At 44.9% G+C, this 22,900-nt stretch overlaps 1 protein-coding gene across 5 annotated transcripts in view; it reads left to right on the forward strand.

Moving 5' to 3' along the window:
• NEIL1 (nei like DNA glycosylase 1) overlaps positions 1–10,793 on the forward strand; it is a 76,237-nt gene extending 65,444 nt beyond the window's left edge. For all 5 annotated transcript variants that reach the window (XM_063926299.1, XM_063926303.1, XM_063926301.1 and 2 more), the window contains exons 10-11: positions 9,819–10,224; positions 10,592–10,793. In XM_063926299.1, coding sequence (XP_063782369.1) covers positions 9,819–10,224; positions 10,592–10,620 — 435 coding nt within the window. In that variant the 3' untranslated portion in view covers positions 10,621–10,793. The remainder of the gene's footprint in view (positions 1–9,818; positions 10,225–10,591) is intronic.
• The last annotated feature ends 12,107 nt before the right edge of the window (positions 10,794–22,900 follow it).

A 22,900-nucleotide genomic window follows, 5' to 3' on the forward strand; every position in this document is an offset into this window, starting at 1 on the left:
CTGCTCGGACGGGCACAAAAACCTAACTGAGGCTTGGAGGAGGGTCATAGGGGGAGGAGCCAGTGCACACCACCTGATCCTAAAGCTTTATTTTTGTGCCCTGTCTCCTGCGGAGCCGCTAATCCCCATGGTCCTGACAGAGTCCCCAGCATCCACTAGGACGTCAGAGAAAAATGTGAAAAACTCATGTCGACCTTTAGACCTGTCGACCTAGCACATGTCGACCTAGAAACCATGTCGACCTTCCATCCATGTCGACCTAGTGACTGTCAACCTATAGTGGTCGACCTAGACACTGTCGATCTTCAGACCGGATCCCGTGGCCTCCATGTGCCTGAATTACCTCCCTACAATGCCTGGGCATGCTTCTGATGAGGTGGCAGATGGTCTCCTGAGGTATCTCCTCCCAGACCTGGACTAAAGCATCCGCCAACTCCTGGACAGTCTGTGGTGCAACGTAGCGTTGATGGATGGAGCGAGACATGATGTCCCAGATGTGCTCAGTTGGATTCAGGTCTGGGAAACGGGTGGGCCAGTCCATAGCATCAATGCCTTCGTCTTGCAGGAACTGCTGACACACTCCAGCCACATGAGGTCTAGCATTGTCTTGCATTAGGAGGAACCCAGGGCCAACCGCACCAGCATATGGTCTCACAAGGGGTCTGAGGATCTCATCTCTGTACCTAATGGCAGTCAGGCTACCTCTGGCGAGCACATGGAGGGCTGTGCGGCCCCCAAAGAAATGCCACCCCACACTATTACTGACCCACTGCCAAACCGGTCACGCTGGAGGATGTTGCAGGCAGCAGAACGTTCTCCTTGGCGTCTCCAGACTCTGTCACGTCTGTCACATGTGCTCAGTGAGAACCTGCTTTCATCTGTGAAGAGCACAGGGCGCCAGTGGCGAATTTGCCAATCTTGGTGTTCTCTGGCAAATGCCAAACGTCCTGCACGGTGTTGGGCTGCAAGCACAACCCCCACCTGTGGACGTCGGGCCCTCATACCACCCTCATGGAGTCTGTTTCTGATCGTTTGAGTAGACACATGCACATTTGTGGCTTGCTGGAGGTCATTTTGCAGGGCTCTGGCAGTGCTCCTCCTGTTCCTCCTTGCACAAAGGCGGAGGTAGCGGTCCTGCTGCTGGGTTGTTGCCCTCCTATGGCCGCCTCCACGTCTCCTGATGTACTGGCCTGTCTCCTGGTAGTGCCTCCATGCTCTGGACACTACGCTGACAGACACAGCAAACCTTCTTGCCACAGCTCGCATTGATGCGCCATCCTGGATGAGCTGCACTACCTGAGCCACTTGTGTGGGTTGTAGGGAGGTCATACAGGCACGTGGAGGCCACACACACTACTGAGCCTCATTTTGACTTGTTAAGGACATTACATCAAAGTTGGATCAGCCTGTAGTGTGTTTTTCCACTTTAATTTTGAGGGTGACTCCAAATCCAGACCTCCATGGGTTAATAAATTTGATTTCCATTGATAATTTTTGTGTCATTTTGTTGTCAGCACATTCAACTATGTAAAGAACAAAGTATTTAATAAGAATATTTCATTCATTCAGATCTAGGATGTGTTATTTTAGTGTTCCCTTAATTTTTTTGAGCAGTGTATGTGTATATAGGGTGACCATAATATCCCTTTAATCTGGGACACCTATGATTTACACAGGTTCTGTTGCTGGCTAAACTCTAGCCTGAATTTCACCTGGTTTTAGCCAGCACAGAACCTGTGTAAATCATAGGTATCCCAGATAAAAGGGATATTATGGTCACCCTAGTGATATATAATATATATGTCCGCCTTTTTTATCCAGCACCACCTTAAAACCATTTTACTTAGCTGGTTGCCCGCTTGCTAAATAGTCCTCCACAGTGGCCGCACTCCAAGCCTTTGGTAAATCACTCCAATCGCAGCCAGTGTATAATATAAATAATACATTTAAGAAAAAATAATATATATATATATATATATATATATATATATATATATATATATATATATGTAGGTAGGTAGGGGCTCTGGCGACCAACTGGTGTTTATAATAAAATAATATTTAGCGGACTTAAATGCAATTTACGAAGGACATGATAAAAAGACCTTTTTTTTGTAAAAGAATAAAAACATTTATTTTGCAAAACGTAAAAAACACTAATTTTTTAAAAACTGTTTTTTTACACAGAACTGCATATATGAAAAAAATATATAGTAAAACAGAATGTATACTAAAAAACGGATGTATAAAAATCTTAAGACGTAAAAAGAATAAAGAAATGTGTAATTATTAAAAAAAAAACTGCTTAACTTAAGATGGAGGGTCATACAGGATATCCCAACGCATTTCGTCTATCTGACTTCATCAAGGGGTCAGATAGACGAAACGCGTTGGGATATCCTGTATGACCCTCCATCTTAAGTTAAGCAGTTTTTTTTTTAATAATTACAAATTTCTTTATTCTTTTTATGTCTTAAGATTTTTATACATCCGTTTTTTAGTATACATTCTGTTTTACTATATATTTTTTATCATATATGCAGTTCTGTGTAAAAAAACAGTTTTTTAAAAATTAGTGTTTTTTACGTTTTGCAAAATAAATGTTTTTATTCTTTTACAAAAAAAAGGTCTTTTTATCATGTCCTTCGTAAATTGCATTTTAGTCCGCTAAATATTTTTTTATTATAAACACCAGTTGGTCGCCAGAGCCCCTACCTACCCATATTCACCTTAATATTACACAGCATCTTACCAATGCTGAAATTTTAGGGGACGGCTGACACCCTATTACTCATAAGGGAGTGTTTTTTTACATATAAATATATTCTTTCATTTTTAGGTGTTTTTTTCCCTCACACGTGGCGCTATACTCCTATTTTATATATATATATATATATATATATATATATATATATATCTCTATCTATCTATATATCTATATCTATATATATCTATATATATATATCTGTACTTTCCTGCTTTGAGGTTATTCCACATTTACAAAATATCAAGAAGCAGAGGATTTTATGGGCATATTTTCATTTTAAAATCTGTGCTTTTTAAAAATATAATATTTCTATTTATGGTCTTAAGCCGGGTACACACTAGACATTATCATGGACGATGTGCTTGATCTGATCCCGACACGTCATTCACAATATCGTCTATTGGGGGTAATTCCAAGTTGATCGCAGCAGGATTTTTGATAGCAATTGGGCAAAACCATGTGCACTGCAGGGGAGGCAGATATAACATGTGTAGAGAGAGTAAGATTTGGGTGGGTTATTTTGTTTCTGTGCAGGGTAAATACTGGCTGCTTTATTTTTACACTGCAATTCAGATTGCAGATTGAACACACCACACCCAAATCTAACTCTCTCTGCACTTGTTATATCTGCCTCCCCTGCAGTGCACATGGTTTTGCCCAACTGCTAAAAACTGTCCTGCTGCGATCAACTTGGAATTACCCCCATAGTGTGTGCACTATGTCGCTGACTATGCGCGCTCCCACACGTCGTCAGCCACATCCTCTATTGGACTTGCATGTAGGTCTAATGGGCGACATCGCCAGCAAGGGACATGCTGCCGAATGCAGTATGCCCCCCCCCTTTCCCCACAAAATCGCTAGTCACTGCCGGCATCAGCAAGTGTATGAGCTTGCCAATGCTGGTCCCGTCACTAATGAGATTGCTGAGGTCACATCATTTGATGTATATCCAGCCTTAAACGGAATGCAAGCTTGGGGGTGTTGCAGAGTTGAACAAAAATACACAGTGCACAGAAGTTAAGGCTTAATTTAATGAATTGACAAGCTGCAGCCATATGGGGGCAGAGAAGGGGTAGGCAATGGGCAGCATTTCAGAAAATGGGGGCGTCAGCCTTGTTTTCTGTGCATGCTGTAACCAGTGGCTGCATCCTTGCCTGCAACTTCATTGGCTTCAGCAGCATTAATTTCCCAGTCATCCTGTGTAACCTGATTACTCCGATGACTGAGAAAATTTGATCAACAAGAAGTTACTGACCTGAAGGCGTTTTTTAGCATAAGCTGTCACAAGTGATTATAAATTTGTTTCTTATTTTTGTTTCTGACTATTGAAAAGTGATAAGATTTAAACACTATATATTGTTCACCCCTGGATCTATCGTAAACCGATATGATTTGCTGATGAGCAAAAAAATAGTTTTTCTGTGTGACGCTTATGCTAAAAATTATGCCTTCAGGACATTAACTGCTTGGGAGTTTACCATACTCAGACACCCACAGCATAGGACGGTATGCGGTTAAAATACCGCCCGTTGGGATCCAAGCTGTCTCAATATCACCGCAGGTATCCCAACAGGGGTACTATACCGCTGCCGGAATACCAGCGAAGTAGGTGATTCCCTCTCTCTGTGTGTCCGCAACACCCATAGCCCCCCTGCCAGCATTCTGGCGCACAGAATGCCAATGTCAGTATGCTGACATTCGGTCCTATGGGGATCGGTATGCTGGCATCCCATACCGATCCCCATAGGACAGTCAGTCACCATGACAACAGGTGACTGTGGTCTACACAGAACTCTGCACAAGAGCTTTCTAACTACTGCAGAGTACATAGCAGACCGCTGATTATACAACCTGCTGCCATAACAACCAGATTTTCTGTGATGTAATTGCCTCTTACAGATCTTCTTGTGAAGGCACTATGGGGTATATGCAATTGCCGGCGTATCGCGGCAATTTTTCGCCCATTTTTTAATTCGACACAATTCGACCGTCGAATTCCGGCAAGTGGGTGCCGAAATTCAACATATTCAATAAAAACGGATTCGACAGTCCCGCTGTCGAAAAACGGCCGATTTGACGGATTTTGATCCGATTTTTAAAAAACGGGGAAAAAAAACGAAAAAAAATTGCGTGGGGTCCCCCCTCCAAAGCATAACCAGCCTCGGGCTCTTCGAGCCGGTCCTGGTTCTAAAAATCCAGGGGAAAAACTGACAGGTGATCCCCCGTATTTTTAAAACCAGCACCGGGCTCTGCGCCTGGTGCTGGTGCAAAAAATACGGGGGACAAAAAGAGTAGGGGTCCCCCGTATTTTTTACACCAGCATCGGGCTCTACTAGCTGGACAGATAATGCCACAGCCGGGGATCACTTTTATACAGCGCCCTGCGGCCGTGGCATTAAATATCCAACTAGTCACCCCTGGCCGGGGTACCCTGGGGGAGTGGGGGGACCCCTTCAATCAAGGGGTCCCCCCCCCCCCAGCCACCCAAGGGCCAGGGGTGAAGCCCGAGGCTGTCCTCCCCCATCCAAGGGCTGCAGATGGGGGGCTGATAGCCTTGAGAAAAATGAAAGAATATTGTTTTTTCCAGTAGTACTACAAGTCCCAGCAAGCCTCCCCCGCAAGCTTGTACTTGGAGAACCACAAGTACCAGCATGCGGGAGAAAAACGGGCCCGCTGGTACCTGTAGTTCTACTGGCAAAAAAATACCCAAATAAAAACAGGAGAGACACACCGTGAAAGTAAAACTTTATTTCACACCTGCCGACACACACATACTTACCTATGTTGACCCGCCGACTGCCACGCCCCCCTCGTCACTGAAGAATCCGGGGTACCTGTGAATAAAATTATACTCACCTGATCCAGTGTCCAGATTATAATCCACGTACTTGGCAAAAAAAAAAAAAAACGAACACCCGGACCAGGCGGACTGAAAGGGGTCCCATGTTTACACATGGGACCCCTTTCCCCGAATACAGAGACCCCCCCGTGACTCCTGTCACAGAAAGGTCTATTCAGCCAATCAGGAAGCGCCACGTCGTGGCACTCTCCTGATTGGCTGTATGCGCGTCTGAGCTCAGACAGCGCATCGCACAGCTCCCTCCATTAGTTTCAATGGTGGGAACTTTGCGGTCAGCAGTGGGGTTACCCGCGGTCAGCGGCTGACCGCGGGTGATCTCACCGCTGACCGCAAAGTTGCCACCATTGAAAGTAATGGAGGGAGCTGTGCAATGCGCGTCTGAGCTTAGACGCGTAGAGCTAATCAGGGTGGTCATTCCGAGTTGTTCGCTCGGTAATTTTCTTTGCATCGCAGCGATTTTCCGCTTATTGCGCATGCGCAATGTTCGCACTGCGACTGCGCCAAGTAAATTTGCTATGAAAATTTGTATTTTACTCACGGCATTACGAGGTTTTTTCTTCGTTCTGGTGATCGTAATGTGATTGACAGGAAGTGGGTGTTTCTGGGCGGAAACTGGCCGTTTTATGGGAGTGTGTGAAAAAACGCTGCAGTTTCTGGGAAAAACGCGGGAGTGGCTGGAGAAACGGAGGAGTGTCTGGGCGAACGCTGGGTGTGTTTGTGACGTCAAACCAGGAACGACAAGCACTGAAATGATCGCACTGGAAGAGTAAGTCTCGAGCTACTCAGAAACTGCAAAGAAATTTCTATTCGCAATTTTGAGAACCTTTCGTTCGCAATTTTGATAAGCTAAGATTCACTCCCAGTAGGCGGCGGCTTAGCGTGTGCAATGCTGCTAAAAGCAGCTTGCGAGCGAACAACTCGGAATCACCCCCCAGGTGAGTGCCACAAAGTGGTGCTTCCTGATTGGCTGAAGGGACCTTTCTGTGACAGGAGTCACGGGGGGGTCTCTGTATTCGGGGAAAGGGGTCCCATGTGTAAACATGGGACCCCTTTCAGTCCGCCTGGTCCGGGTGTTAGTTTTTTTTTTTTTTTGCCAAGTACGTGGATTATAATCTGGACACTGGATCAGGTGAGTATAATTTTATTTACAGGTACCCCGGATTCTCCAGTGACGAGGGGGGCGTGGCAGTCGGCGGGTCAACATAGGTAAGTATGTATGTGTCGGCATGTATAAAATAAAGTTTTACTTTCACGGTGTGTGTCTCCTGTTTTTATTTGGGTATTTTTTTGCCAGTAGAACTACAGGTACCAGCGGGCCCGTTTTACCACCTGCATGCTGGTACTTGTGGTTCTGCAAGTACCAGCTTGCGGGGGAGGCTTGCTGGGACTTGTAGTACTACTGGATAAAACAATATTCTTTCATTTTTCTAAAGGTTATCAGCCCCCCATCCGCAGCCCTTGGATGGGGGGGACAGCCTCGGGCTTCACCCCTGGCCCTTGGGTGGCTTGGGGGGGACCCCTTGATTGAAGGGGTCCCCACCACTCCCCCAGGGTACCCCGGCCAGGGGTGACTAGTTGGATATTTAATGCCACGGCCGCAGGGCGCTGTATAAAAGTGACTCCCGGCTGTGGCATTATCTGTCCAGCTAGTGGAGCCCGATGGTGGTGTAAAAAATACGGGGGACCCCTACTCTTTTTGTCCCCCGTATTTTTTGCACCAGCACCAGGCGCAGAGCCCGGTGCTGGTTTTAAAAATACGGGGGATCCCCTGTCAGTTTTTTCCCCGGATTTTTAGAACCAGGACCGGCTCGAAGAGCCCGAGGCTGGTTATGCTTTGGAGGGGGGACCCCACGCAATTTTTTTTCTGATTTTTACCATTCCATTTAAAAAAAAAAAAAAACTAATAATAATAATATTTTTAAAAATATATAAATAATACTTGTGCCTCCAAAATAGACAAACCAAGTACCTAATCCCTTCTAATATAAATAGATATGCTATTACCAATAAAAAAAAACACCAAAAAAAAACATGTTTTTAAAAATTTTTATTAGATTCCGCCACCAAAGTGTGGCGGATTGAAAATGACGAATTTACTGTCTAAAAGCACTGTTGTCGAATTTACAAACTTCAATTGAATATACTTTTGTCGAATTGCCGCATTTGTACCATTGCAGAAATGTCGAATTTGACAAATGTCGAATTTCAAAAAGTCAAATTTGGAAAGTCCCTTTTTTTGGCGAAAAGTACTGAATTGCATTGTCTAATTTTTTTTTTAGGCGAAAATGTCCCGTTTTTCGACATTTTCGGGAATTCGACCGCAATTGCATATACCCCTATACCTCTAGACACCCTAGTACATCCTGTGCATACAGCAGGAATTTGATATCTCTGTTAAAACTCTAATTACATAACCTGCTGTTTCAATAACTGTATTGCCTATAAAATAACTATCTCTCTCAGACCCTTGGGCAAAATGACTATACCTTGAGACATTCCAGCTATATTCTGCTAACACAGCAAGATTTTGATTTATTTGTAAGACTAAGCATAGTATTCATACACCAATTGCATCTTAAACAGCATAGAAAGTGGGAAATTGTGGGAAATTTGTGACTGAAGACTAATGCCCACTTATGTGGTTGATTTGTCTTTTGTTTCGTCCTTGATCTCTAAATAATTTTAACAATTACTAATAAACTAAGTTTTAATTGCTATAAAACTCCAAAACAGGGTAGGTGAGTGCCCAGCTAGAAGAGTACTTTTTTTCTTCCTCTTGCTTCAGTGATTACACCTCCTACGGCATCAGGATATTTTAGTACAGCCGCTGCATCTGCTACTGTAGCTGGTCCACCTATCTTTGAATCAGGCCCTTAATACATTTATTTGTTCATACTGTATATAGAGAGTGCACGTTTCTGGGGCTTGACTGACCCTAGCTGTATGCTTGGATTGATACATCATCATCAATGTGCACTTGCACTAGCCCTGTCTGAAAACATGCATATTTATATTTCTGCACATATCTGCATAGTCGGCAGTTCTCTTTACATGCCCTTTGTGGACATTGTCATCTTGAGAACACCCAGTTACACACCGAGCTGCAAGTGGTGATCTGAATGAAATATGTGAAACGTTGCATTGCCTGTACTTGTGTATTCATGATTTCAGAGCACACGCAGTGCAAAAACACACACGATATGCTCCACAAACTAGCTTGTGTTCAGCCCAGCCAGCATGTGTCACTGTGATATAGTAGCACAATAAGACATACTGTAACATTTGACAAACTGACAAATGTTTTCTGTAGTGTCTTGTAATTGGTGATCATGTGGGAAGGGGAATGCGAGGGGAGTGGTGGTTGATAGATCTACATGGTCTATCTAGACAGCCAGTATTTTGATACCATATGGTCGATATGCATTAGGTCAACACGGTCAAAAAGTTGGCAGGTAAATGGTTGACTGTGTCTAAGGTCAACAGGTACAAAAGGTCAACATGACAATGGTCAACATACACAAGTGTTTTTTTGGGTGATTTCTTTCAACTTTTCTTCATTTACCATCTACATGGATTTCAGTTGGGTATAGTAACCTGCCCGAAGTGTTGTGAATGGACACGTTACACTAATTGTGGTCAAACACTGTGAAATTATAAATTTATGGGGGAAACTTGTGTCGACCTTTTGTACCTGTTGACCATAGACAGTTGATCGTTTGACCCTATCAACCTACTGTCTGTCGACCATTTAATGTCGACCTATTGACTATCTAGTTACTATAGATCTAATGGTCCATACCCGGGGAGAGATGTTTTGGGTTTTATTTTCCTCATGTTTACACTACTGGAGTGTGCATGATATATATGCAGGGGGCAATGCCCACTTGTCATCCGTATTCAAAGGGTTAAAGCAGTACTGTAACTGCATGAATCGTGGATTTGTATTTTTTTTTTTAGTATCGTGAAAAGCAATAAATGTAAGCTGTTGATGGTTCTATCGAACTTCTGGTTTTAAGATGTAGCTAAATGCCATGCTGTGAATACACTAGTTGGTCATCCAGCCATCACAGTTTTCCTTGTTATTACAAACCTGCACTTTTTTTCTAAAATATTTCGTACAGGTTTAATGTAAATTTTAATAAAATGTGGTGGAAGAGTAGCAGCATAATTTATGATATTTTGAATAATTAGGACGAGAAGACAGCATCCAAAAGAAAAGCGAGCAGGGAGAAGACAACACCTGTGAAAAAAGAGCGTAAGGTAAAAGTAAAGGTTGAACCAAAAGAAGAAGCAACAGCAGGAAAGAAGGTGGGAAAGAAAACCCAAAATGTGGTGGAAGAAGAGAAAACCATTAAAAAACAAAAGCGAGCAAAGAGAGTACAGAGAGGCAAAAGAGCAGGTGAAGACATTGAAGAGAAGATTAATAGGAGACCATCCCATCGAAGTCCAGCACTGAATACTCCATTAAGAAGAGGCAAAGCTGTGCTACTACAGCCAGAGGATACCCTTACTCCTAAACCCCGAAGACTTAGATCCAACACAAGCCTCCTGCCACAGGGCTCTCCAAAGATAAAATTGAGAACAAAGAGAAAATCTGGTGAGTGGTGAATTACAGACTTTATTTTTTTTATTTTCTATAATATTTCATAACGTGCCTGGAATTTTATTTCTTTTTGTGATATGTTCAAAAAGTGTGGTCTAACAAGGTCCTCTTTTTAAAGTGTATAGATATTTGGCTACATTTACTATGTGCTAGCTTGTGCAAATTCTCAGTGGTTTTGTTAACAACATTTTAAAACTAATAATACTGAATGCAAAACCAGCCATGCTTTGCATTCAGTATTATTGCTAGTAAATCTAGCTTGTTGTGTTTTCAGAAATCCACAGTGGATTATTTTGAAACAAATGTAAACTAGCAAATACTATAATGCCACAATTATAACCGTATATATTTATATCCTTAGCTGTACGTGTGACGGAACAGAAGTCCTAAAGGAGCCACCCCCGCAAACTTGTTGCTGAGAGTCCACTGAGGCTCCGCTGTATGTTATACCATTTATCACGGCAATTAACTGTACATTTTGAAAGTGTTAGTCTTTTAAAATAAAATATCTGATTTTTGTATATGCAATTTTATAGCTATAATAAAACTTTTTAAAATGAAAATACGGTTTGTTTATTTTAGTATTCAAATATATAAGAAATATTTTAAAATATGTACATCTGATGGGGTTTAATAAAATAGATTTTGGTTTGACATCTGTGTCCACAATTCAATATCACTTGACTGTTTTAGTGCTACATTCTAAGTACAGAGAGTCAGGGCCGCCATCACCGGTACTCTAGGCCCGGGCAGAGAGATGGGCGCACCCCTGGCTAGATGGATGGAGTTATCTATGTGGTATGGAGTGACTGAGGGCCAGGCAGTCGTTGACGCTTTCCGACGGCTGCCTGGTACAGTACAATTAATAAAGGGAGTTATATGGTAAAGCAGCTCTAAGTGCCCTTACACTAAACGTTGGCAGTGATGAAAAGCTGCATTAACTAACAGTGTGATGTCATGATAACGACTGACAAATCCTCAAACTCAGACCACACTGCCTGAAATGTGCAGCTCAAAGCTGCCAGTATGTATGTAAAGCAGATATACACAGGCATGGTCTAGCTATAAATGATATGAACTGAAACAACCATCTTTACCTGTGAGTTTAAAAGCAATAAGAAAATCAATAAGTGAGAAAGATAAACATTACTTGTAACATTGATGAATCTGATGCTAACAAATCATCTTCCGCACAACTGCCTGATCCAAAGAAGTGTTCACCTCAGAAATATTTGGAAAACTACAAATTTCCCATGTTATTAACGGCTGAAATGCTGGTTAAGAAAGAGAAATGCTTTTTGGGGTGAGAAGAGACCAGGCAGAGGCTGCGCACAGGAGACTGATCACTCCCTGCAATGACAGGAGTCCGATTCAGCTACACAGCCCACTGGATATTGGGAATGAGTAGCACTGGAGCTCATTTCCCGGTTCCACCAAATGCTACTTGCGGAACAGCCACTTCTAATTCCATGTGTGCTGCATAATGAGGAGGACAGCCGCAGCAAGAAGACACAGGAAAAGGTGTTTGTGGCCTGTGAGGGCTGGATGCGGGGGAAGGCTGGAGATACAAAGGTTGGGCTGGATGCAAACACAGAAACCGTGTGTGTGGGGGAAGGGGGGGCAAGCTGGAGAAACAGAAGGTTGAGGGCTGGCTGAAGAGACAGAAGGGGCCCTACCTATTTTATCAGTTCCGGGCCCCACAATTCCTGATGGCAGCCCTTCAGATGGTGGACAAAGAAATGGAAACCCCAATATAGAATAACTCTGTAGTGTTGCCTATAAATGGTGTGTCACTTTGTCTACCAATGTTGGGAATTGTGCAGGAGGGAGACAACAGCATAACACAAAAAAGGCAGTCATCTACCACCGGGATGCGGTCAAGATCCCGCCGGACGGAATCTCGACACCGGGATCCCGACCGGCACAATCCCCACATATTCTCCCTCCTGTGGGTGTCCACGACACCCATAGAGGGAGAATAAATTAGTGTGCCCGCAGTGTGGCGAGCGCAACGAGCCCACAAGTGGCTGCGTTGCGTTCACCACCCTGTCGGGATTGTGCCGGTTGGGATCCCGGTGTCGGTATTCCGACCGCCGGGATCTCGTCTGGCGGGATCTCGTACTGATCCCCTACCACCTAGCTGATTCACTAGCGTTTGCAAATGTGAGATTGCATGCAGTGAGTGATTATCGGCAGACTGCGTATGCACTATAAATACATTGTACATTCGCAAAGGGCAAAATGCGATCGCCTTGCATATGCAGCCTAACTGTAAAGACAACACATTTTGCTTGACAGGACGTGACCATTCGCGGGTGGTAACATGGCATTTGAGGGGAGTGGTTGAGAAAATGCAGGCATATCATGGCCGTTTTCATGGCTTGTATCCGACGTCATCTGCAAATGCAGGGCACCTGCTTCCTACCTTACTTTATCTGGAGGCGGGTCCTTCTTACCCGGCCAGCGCCATCTTCCCAGTGATATATGGAAAGATGACGCTGGTCACTAGAGAGCTAAGACTCTGGCACAGTGGCAAAGTCTTTGTTTTCTATGTGTGGTGCAGTGTAGAGACCGGTTCCAAATCACTCAGGCACGGTGGTAGATGAAAAACAAACAGTAGTTTATTGAGCAGAATGGGTCATAAACAGTTCAGCACACTTCTGTAATCCAATTCCACATGACGGTTCCCACCACAAACTCCTGACAGAACATTACTACTTATGGGGGTATTCAAATGGTGCTGGATCCTCTCCTATGGAGAGGATCCGACACCTCGGCATTCAATGCTGGCCGGAAACGGCCAGCAGATTCGACTTGATAACAAGGCGAATCTGCATCAGCCTCAACCTGTCAAACAGCCGCGTTTTCGACAGAAACAAGTGGCCTATCCATGTGTTTTTTGACAAGTGCCAGTTTTTGCCGACTGTCGGTAAAAACGGCACTGTCATTGAATAGGTTGAATAGTTACGTTTTTTCAGACTGTCGGAAAAACCAACACAAATTGAATAGACCCCTTAGTTTGGGAGCAGAGAAGTTCCCCCCAGCTTTCTGGGTGGCTCTATTTATACCCCCAGAACCTTCATATTACAGGGGTGTGTTTGACTTCTTTGTTTTAGGATCTTAAAGCATTGGAATACAATACATATGCTAATCAAGGGGATTCTATCAGCCAGAGAGCCCCCCTGTCTGGTCAGCTCATTGTTGGACAATAGGGAGTAAAACAAAAGGGACAATGGTACTTTTTAATGAGTCAACCTTTAAAAGTCCACTGTGCTGTAAGTAAACAAAAGGAAGCTCTAATGGTAACAGGAATAACCCACATACAGTGTAACAGATAACATAACCCAAGGCATACATTACAATATTAAGGATGATTTAAACACAGTATGGGGGAGCTGGGACATGCTGTGGGGATAAAAAGTACATATTTGACGTGGGAAATGAGGCATAACTACATTAATTGTCACAGACTTCTTTTCCTCACATTCCTCTCCCACTTTTTAGACCCAGTGTCCTGGTAAGTTGTAGGTACAGTCCTTAGCCGCCAGTTTTGGTCAGTCATTCTTTCCTCTGTGGAACGTTTCCATCACCTACCCCCGTAACTATCCCTCATTCGCCTATACCAGCTAGGTGCTGTCATTCTATCACTAGATGTGTTGATGCCGTCTGCCTCTTCTGCCACCATTTTCCTGCCATCCCTCCCCTACTAGCGGAGTCAACCTCCCCAGCCTGCTCCCTTCTCTGGAACTGCCATCTGCGGGGATACTGCAGTCTATTCTCACTAGCTGGGATCACTGACAGGACTGGCAAGCAGTCATTTACTTTCCTATCATCTGCTGTCTACCAACCTCCTGTGACTTTCCAGCTTCTACATAGCCATGTCCTTCTGCTGACAGGCTACACACCCAGCTCTGTAGAGTTTTGCATCCCTGTCAGCTAGGTCAGGTTTAATAGTACTCATTGCCAAAAGTTCAGGGGCTGTGGTGGCAGACTCATCCAGGACACCCAGTGCTTGGTGTGATGTGTCAGAAGTGTTGGAGGTTCCGGTAGCTGTAGCACAGGCCTGGCTGTGATTGACATCTCCCACAAAGTAACCAGCCAACCCTTGGCCTAAATTGTTACCTAAAATCAGAGAGGTTGGTAATCTCTCCAGCAAGCCCACATTCACCTCCCCCGAAACCTGACCCCAATCCAAATGAACTCGAGCCATGGGTATAACCATCATCTGGCCTTCTGCCATTGAAAGTTTGATTTTGCGGTTCTTTAGCCATTGATCTGGGGGAACTAAAATGGACTGAACCAGGGTAATAGAGGCCCCTGATTTCCGGAGACCCTGCAGGTTCTGGCCCTTAACTTTGACAGGCTGTAGGCGACCCTCCATATTTGCTTGTGTAGCCTTACCGAGGACCGCCACTACCTCTACCTGATAAACTACTTCCTCTGCCTCTGGCGCATCAGGATAGTAGTAACCCTCCCCACCTGTATCCTGACTCCCTGCCACTTGGGGCACGGCTGGTCTTGCTCCCAACAATGGCCCTCTTCCTTGTGGGTACTCTCGCTGTATGTGCCCTGGTTGTTGGCAAGTGTACCACCTTCTGGAGTCAGATTGTCTTGGCCTGTGAGGTCTGGGTGCACTAGGGTACAGGGCTACATGGGGCATGATGTAGCAGAGGGTGTATCTCGATCAGGTGGAAGCCTTTGAACAGGTACCCATTCTCCTCTATCTGGTACGGTTAGCCAGAAATTAATCCATCAATGATGCTGCTGCTTCTGGGTCTATGGGGTTCCTGTTCAACACCCACTCTCGCACTTCTGTCCTTTGCAGTTGTGGCTTGCCTCCCTTCTACCCACCGATCACAGTTCCTTCGCAATAAACTACTAAATTCCGTGTATGACGAATCTCCACTTTTTGCCATAGATCGGAACATAGGGGGTAATTCAGATCTTATCGTAGATGTGCTAAATTTAGCACATCCACGATCAGTTTCTCTGACATGCAGGGGGATGCCCAGCACAGGGCTAGTCCGCCCTGCATTTCATGCCCCCGCACTGCACTGGTGCAAAAGCATCGCATGGCTACCCGCTGCGTCCAGGGTCACAGCGGCTGTGTGTGAAGTCATGCAGCCACCGCAGCCCACCCCCGCAATGGTCCGGACGTGCCTGTGTTGTCCGGACCGCTCCCCACCTGTCAATCAGGCAGAGGCGATGGCAGCCTTGAGATGCTTTTAGCATCTCACTGGGATCCCAGGGTGCACACGCTGCATGGGTGCACTCCACAAAGGGCTTCAAACTGCAATCGCTGCAGCGATCCAGTCTGAATTAGGCCAGTTGTGCGGTAGGTTTTGGGGGTAACTGCATACCGAGCCAACAACACTCTCCGAATCTCCTGGTAGTCTCTTTCTTGCTCTGGGCTCAGGGCATGGTATGCTTCCTGAGATCGACCCATCAAACTAGGGACTAAATATTTTCACAACTCCCTCTCAGGTGTAGCATGCATATTCATCACGGACTCAAATACCTGAAGGCGCGTGTCAATATCAGTGGCCGATTCCACAAAGTGCGGTACATCGTTGTAGCCCAGTCGTGCAATCTGTCTTTCTTCCAACACTGCTGCTGATGACATCAAATGTACCATTATAGATCTCCCTAGCGCCTCTCCCAATACTGCTGCCCTCTCATGTGCGGCAGCTCCTGGTCCCAGGATGTCAAGCCAGATCTTCAGCTGTTCCATGTTGTCGATGGTTATTTCAGCTGTAGAGGTGGTCATTTCCCTGGTTCCATTACTAGTCCCCTCTACCGGGTCCTGGATCCTATCATCAGCTTCCTCTTCTCCAGCAGGGTGTTCTAAGTCCCATTGCACCAATTTTTCGATTAGGGACCCCTTGGTATCCACTGCATTAATTACAATTTTTCTTGCATGACACAGTTCTTGCAGGACTCCCTTGTTGCTTTTGTTGGTTTGTGCTGATGCCTCCATTCTGCTGTGATGTCTAGCTTCCATGCTTGTAACCTGAGTGATCCCTCTGCTTGCCATCAAATGTGAAGATACCAGGTTCCAAATCACTCAAGCACGGGGGTATATGAAAAACCAACTGTGGTTTATTAAAAAGAATCGGTCATAAACAGGTCAGCACACTTCTGTAATACAATTCCACATGACAGTCCCCACTACAAACTTCTGATAGAACATTACTTCTTAGTCTGGTAGCAGAGAATCTTCCCCCAGCTCACTGGTTAGCTCTGCTTATACAGGGACATGCTATGGGGATAAAAAGCACATATTTGACGTGGGAAATGAGGCATAACTACATTAATTGTCACAGACCTCTCATTTCCTCACAGGCACCATCCTCCTGAAGATATCACCGGGAAGATGGTACCGCCGTCTGCCAGCCACAGCACAGGTATATTCGGGGGGAGGGGGGCTATAGGTGGTGAGGTGTTGGATGACATGGGCCCCCCCCGGGCACCTCCAGCAGCCTGGACTGGGTAATTTGTACCCACCCGCCCTCTCAATGCCACTGCAAGTATGCAACAGGGCACACACACCTGGAGGGGTGAAACAAATGATTGAGGATCTAGGTAGACTAGTGGATTAGGCAAAAGAACATGGCAGCTGCAGCTTAATGCCAAAAAATGCTAAATCATGCACTGTCTAAAAAACTCGCTATATAGGTAATTAGTATGGCCTCATCTACAATACTGTGTTCAGTGCTAGAGGCCATATCTTCAGAAGGATAGAAATAATAATAAATTTTTCTCTAACGTCCTAGAGGATGCTGGAGACTCCGTAAGGACCATGGGGATAGATGGGCTCCGCAGGAGACATGGGTACTTTAAGAAAGACTTTGGATCTGGGTGTGCACTGGCTCCTCCCTCTATGCCCCTCCTCCAGACCTTAGTTTGATACTGTGCCCAGTGGAGACTGGGTGCTTTCAGGGAGCTCTCCTGAGTTTCCTGTTAAGAAAGTATTTTAGTTAGGTTTTTTATTTTCAGGGAGCCTGCTGGCAACAGACTCCCTGCATCGAGGGACTGAGGAGAGAGAAACAGACCTACTCATCTGAGTTTCAAGGCTCTGTTTCTTAGGCTATTGGACACCATTAGCTCCAGAGGGATTGGTACGCAGGTCTCATCCTCGCCGTCCGTCCTAGAGCCGCGCCGCCGTCCTCCTTGCAGAGCCGGAAGATAGAAGCCGGGTGAGTATGAGAAGAAAAGAAGACTTCAGAGGTGGCAGAAGACATCTTGATCTTCATAGAGGTAACGCACAGTGGTGAAGCTGTGCGCCATTGCTCCCATTCACCTCACACACTTTGGTCACTGTAAGAGTGCAGGGCGCAGAAGGGGCGCCCGGGGCAGCAATAAAAACCGCTCTAATGGCAAAAGTACATATATACATGTACAGCTGGGCACTGTACATGTATATAAAGAGCATCCGCCATGTTTTTGGGAATTTTGAGCGGGACAGAAGCCCGCCGCCGAGGGGGCGGGGCTTCTCCCTGAGCACTCACCAGCGCCATTTTCTCCACAGCACAGCGCTGAGAGGAATTGAATTGAATTTATTATTATCATTAAATATTCACGTATGAACAAAGCTCCCCGGACTCTCCCCTCCTTACCTTGTACGGACTTAGCGTACAAACGCCGCGCTGGGGGTACAAAGTACACACAGCGCGCGCACACACTCTTGATAAACTTTAAACCTTATTAGTAATGAAATGCAATGATGTTATTACACTCTAAACCGTATGCAGCAAAGCACTGCAATGATGTTACACCTTAAACCTTATGCAGCGCTGACGATATAAAGTACCCGCAGTGCGTACACACCTTATCAATACACTCTTAAACCTTATACAGTTAAATACGCTTTTAAACCCTAGCAGGGAAAAGAGGACACAACACCGATTTGTAGTTAAACACTGGGATCCGAAACCTCAGCGTATATATCTGGAAGGGGATAACAATACAATTTATACACTACAAAATACAACAGAGTAAAATGGCTACAGTCAGTTGTACATACGTGAGAATATTCACTTGCGCAACCTGGACCAGTCCTCCGCTCATCAGGTAGATAGCGTTCAGAGTCTTCTGACCGGCCAGGCAGCAACAGGCTTTTTATACACTACTTCCATAAACAATACAATGGTTACTGTAATCCCTTTGTTCATTGGACACAGAGATGCATCTTTACATTACAGGAGAGGTCATAGGTTGATTTGAAAAGGTGGGCGATGTCTTTCCCAACTGCTCTTGTGGGTGGTCTCCTCTGGATTTCCGCCGCATACATAATATACAGTAAATACAGTTTATATCTATATTCTACTTCTGCACATAACTATACGCAGGAACATGTGATCTTCCTCTAACCAACACTGGAATGTTACCCTTAAAATACCTTACAGCTGGATACTAGACATCACCTTATAACCTTAGTCTGTCCCTTCCTATCATGCAAAGGCGAATCCCTTAGTCCTGGAATCATTTAAACTGTTGATACTTGCTGATGTGGTGCAGGGGGGCTATGTGTACAATGTGCACTATTTGGGTTAAATATGTAATGTTCTGATAACCCTCTATGCGCTCACAAACTCCGCCGTAAATACCCATACCACGCGCAGGATCGTGGGAGCGATCATACGCAAATTGCGGATATGTGCACGCACGGCGGAACAAGTGCACGTGCAGCGGGCATGTGTGTGTGGTTAGTACGTGCTGTGTGTATTACAATATTTTTCGACTTTGACAGTCCACCCTTTGGCAGTCAACAATAACTGCCACTATCTAAACATTAAACAGAAAAATATACAATACAATATCTACAGATGATTGGATTGTAGGAGGAGTGTAGGTGGGAAATGTCTGACCTAGTGGGATAGTAAAAGCATGTATGTATGAATCCATGTCTGAGGGGCATGTATCATCGTGCCGTATATGTTCTAGATAAGCTTCGAGGTATTGCGAAGTATACATTAAATCCTTCTCATCCCGTATTAAGGGTCTGTAAGTGGGCCAAAAAACACTACTGAGCTCTTTTCGGCTTCTTGTTCCAACAAATGGTGTGCACATTTAGTTGATGATACATGGAGGGGGAATATATGTGAGTGCTCATATATATGGATATCACCTGTCGACTATGTGTGTCACTAACTGAAGGTTGTAGAGATGAAGATAAGACACATATCTAAAATACATTCACATAACATTTTTGTAATCATTCTTGGGTTTAGTTGATGTCTTTTCCGGATCGATGTATCTGGGCAAAGGGGGAGACAAAGGAAAAATGGGTGAAAGAAATGGGCCGTGGAATTCATTTGCAATCAAGTCTTATCATAACATTGTCTCTATGGATGGGGCGTAAATTAAATCTGCTGCTGTAACAATGCCCCCGCTCCTTAAACTCATCAATTGTGTGCCGTGCTTGCGCCGCGTTACAATTCGAACACACCTAAATATCAAGCCAATAATTATGACGACTCCCAGGATACAAAGGAGAAACTTTCCTACACTCATAATAACATTTTGAGCCCATTCTCCTAAACCTGAGAACCAATTGCGTGGGTTCAACCATGAGACCCAGCCGGTCAGTCCATTACTCACAGCAGTCAGGGTAAGGTTGTGTCTCCTTCGGAACTCCCACTTCAACTGCAAGATATCGTCCATCTTTTGATCGATGATCTCCGTGGGGTCGTCAGTGCTGTTTGTAATATACGTGCAGCACTTCACACCATATTGAGTTGCCAAAGTGACACAGTACCCACCCGTCACGGCTGTGATATAATTGAGGACCATCCTGTGCTGGATCAGTTCCGTTTTGTAAGCTTGCAACTCCCTACCCATATACCTGAAGGTGTCGTCATACATCTCCGTGATATTATCTATCAGGTTCGCTAGCGCATGGATATACCTATAATTTATAATTCCTCTGGTAGTACGGGTGATGTCTAATGCGAGAAGGAATTGAATCCCGGTGGATTCGTGGATCAAATCAGAGGCTACGTGCTCTGTCCTCTCTATGAGGTGTCTCTTGATGATGTGTTCATAGTGAGTATGAGTATAAGGAGCCTGAGCACTGCGGTGAACATCTTTCATCTTATCATGGGTTATGGTCATGACCTCTGGTAACACTCTTCCAATGTAACACAATCCCTCTGAGTTTGGGGCAAGCCACTTATACGCCTTCCTCCCACATATGAAATAGGCATCATCAGGGAGAACATATGGGACAGAATATGACATTACCATATTACAAACTTTCCAAGTGAAAAACCCAATCCCTAGTTCTCTCATCTGTTCAGTACAAGTATCAGGGTGTATGATATGAGCACAGTACCCTGGTGATACTTCTCCAACCCGCATGGTCTTGCAACCTTGAGTATACCTATACCGAAAATACCTTCCACTGTTGGCTATTTGGCGTATAAGTTCAGAGTCTACGGGTATCCTATCAGCTCTGTGCGAGAATGCCATGGTTTGATTATTCCATGTCACCTCCCAATTTCCTGGTTTTCGGGAATTGGAAATGTTGAAACACACTGAGGATCTATCTACATGATACTGGTGGAGCTTCAAACTAGGGGGCCTAGAAATATTACATTTCTTGTCCACCGGTCTCCCACTCCGTAATTCGAGTACCTCATTTATTGCTAAAGGGTACGGTACTAATCCTGACTTGCTCTGACCTTGAGGTACTTGTGAGCACACCCAGCATTCTGTCTGGTTTAAGACCTTACCCACTAGTGAGTGGTAATCACTCAATGGATGATGGTCCATGTTGATATTAAGGCTGGACTGACATCTCTGGATGCACCCATCCTCAACTATGTTCTCACAATTTTTACAAATGCAGTTTTCCTCAGCCGATAACCCTTCACAGTGCCTCCTAGTTCCCTGACTACCAGATACTCGCCTTTGCTCGAGTGATGTGTTGCTCTTGGAATTTTACAAATCCGTCCTCGCCATCGGAACCCATTCCAGATCCTTTCTCGACCTCTCTGGTACTCTCACCGAAACAGACTGTTCTGGTTAACAATAGGGTTAACAGGAAAACCTGGAACGCAGTCTCTTGGGGTAAGTCCATTTTGTTAAGGGAAGAGAAAGGAAACAAGAAGGGGGAGGAAAGGAGGGTAGTGGGAGATGGAGAAAATAATAAAAAGGAAAAGAGAAAACTGGTGCGACAACCACCTCTGGTCTTGTTTTTCTCCGCGCTCAGGTGCCGTCTCAACAGTACTGCCTCTCAGCCTTCCCGGAATAGACACTCCAGTGATACGATGTTCTCTACACTCTGCTCTTTGTCACGGGTTCTCTCTGAGTCAGCGACCTTCTTACAGTGGGACGAGTGGACCCAAGTCTCTCTTTCGGCAACCTTTAATGCTGTCGTGCTGGTTAGTAAGACTTGGTACGGTCCTTCCCACCTGTCAATGAGGCAACCTGAGCGTAGAAAATTTTGAATCATTACATAATCCCCAGGTTCAATGTCATGACAATTACTGTTCGGTAGGTCAGGAATCACCAGCTTTAGATTTCTGTTTTGATTCCTCAGCTGCTGGCTCATCTTAACCAAATATTTTACAGTCACTTCGTTATTGCATTTCAAATCATCCTGGGGCTCTATCATTACATGGGGTTGTCGACCAAAAAGAATCTCAAAGGGTGATAGGTTAAGTGGGGACCTGGGAGTGGTTCTGATGCTATACAATACAAGTGGCAAAGCTTCTGGCCACAACAATCCAGTTTCAGCCATCACTTTGCTCAGCTTGTTCTTAATAGTGCTGTTTACTCTCTCCACCTTCGCACTCGCCTGTGGGCGGTACGGAGTATGCAGCTTGCTATTAATTCCCATCAGTTTACACATAACCTGAAAGACTTCACCTGTAAAATGGGTACCCCTATCGCTTTCAATTATTCTAGGGATACCATATCTGCACACAAATTCCTGCATAATTTTCTTTGCAGTGAACGTAGCAGTATTTGTGGCAGCAGGGAACGCTTCTACCCAATTGGAAAACACATCAATACAGAATAACACATATTTTAAATTCCTGCAGGGTGGTAACTGTATGAAATCAATCTGTATTACCTGAAAAGGGCCGTCTGTCGGCGGGATATGGGATGGTTCTGTTGGTATTGACTTTCCAATATTCTTCCTCAAGCAAATAAGACATGTCATTGCTCTCTTACCCGCATGAGAAGAGAATCCTGGCGCACACCAGTAGGCTCTCACCAGCTTACACATACCCTCTTTACCCAGATGAGTCAGACCGTGTGCCGCCTCAGCTAAGCTTGGAAGATATGCTCTGGGGGCCACTGGCTTACCCTGTCCATCTGTCCAGAGTCCTGAGGACTCCTGTCCATACCCCTTTGACCTCCAGACTGCCTTTTCCTGTGGAGAACACAAATTTTGCATTTCACTTAATTTTTGTGTGTTGAGGGTGTTGAATATCATCAGTGATGTGATATCTGTTTGTATGGGGGTGCTGGCTGCTGATTTAGCAGCTTCATCTGCCCGGCTGTTACCAAGTGGCACTGGGTCTTGACTGTAAGTGTGGGCTTTGCACTTGATAACAGCCACTCTGTCTGGTTCTTGTATCGCTGTTAGAAGCCTTTTTATGTGGGATGCATGCACTACAGGTGTGCCAGCTGCCGTCATGAAATTTCTGAGGCGCCATAG

Source organism: Pseudophryne corroboree, chromosome 6 (assembly GCF_028390025.1).
Source record: "Pseudophryne corroboree isolate aPseCor3 chromosome 6, aPseCor3.hap2, whole genome shotgun sequence".
Taxonomy (NCBI): domain Eukaryota; kingdom Metazoa; phylum Chordata; class Amphibia; order Anura; family Myobatrachidae; genus Pseudophryne; species Pseudophryne corroboree.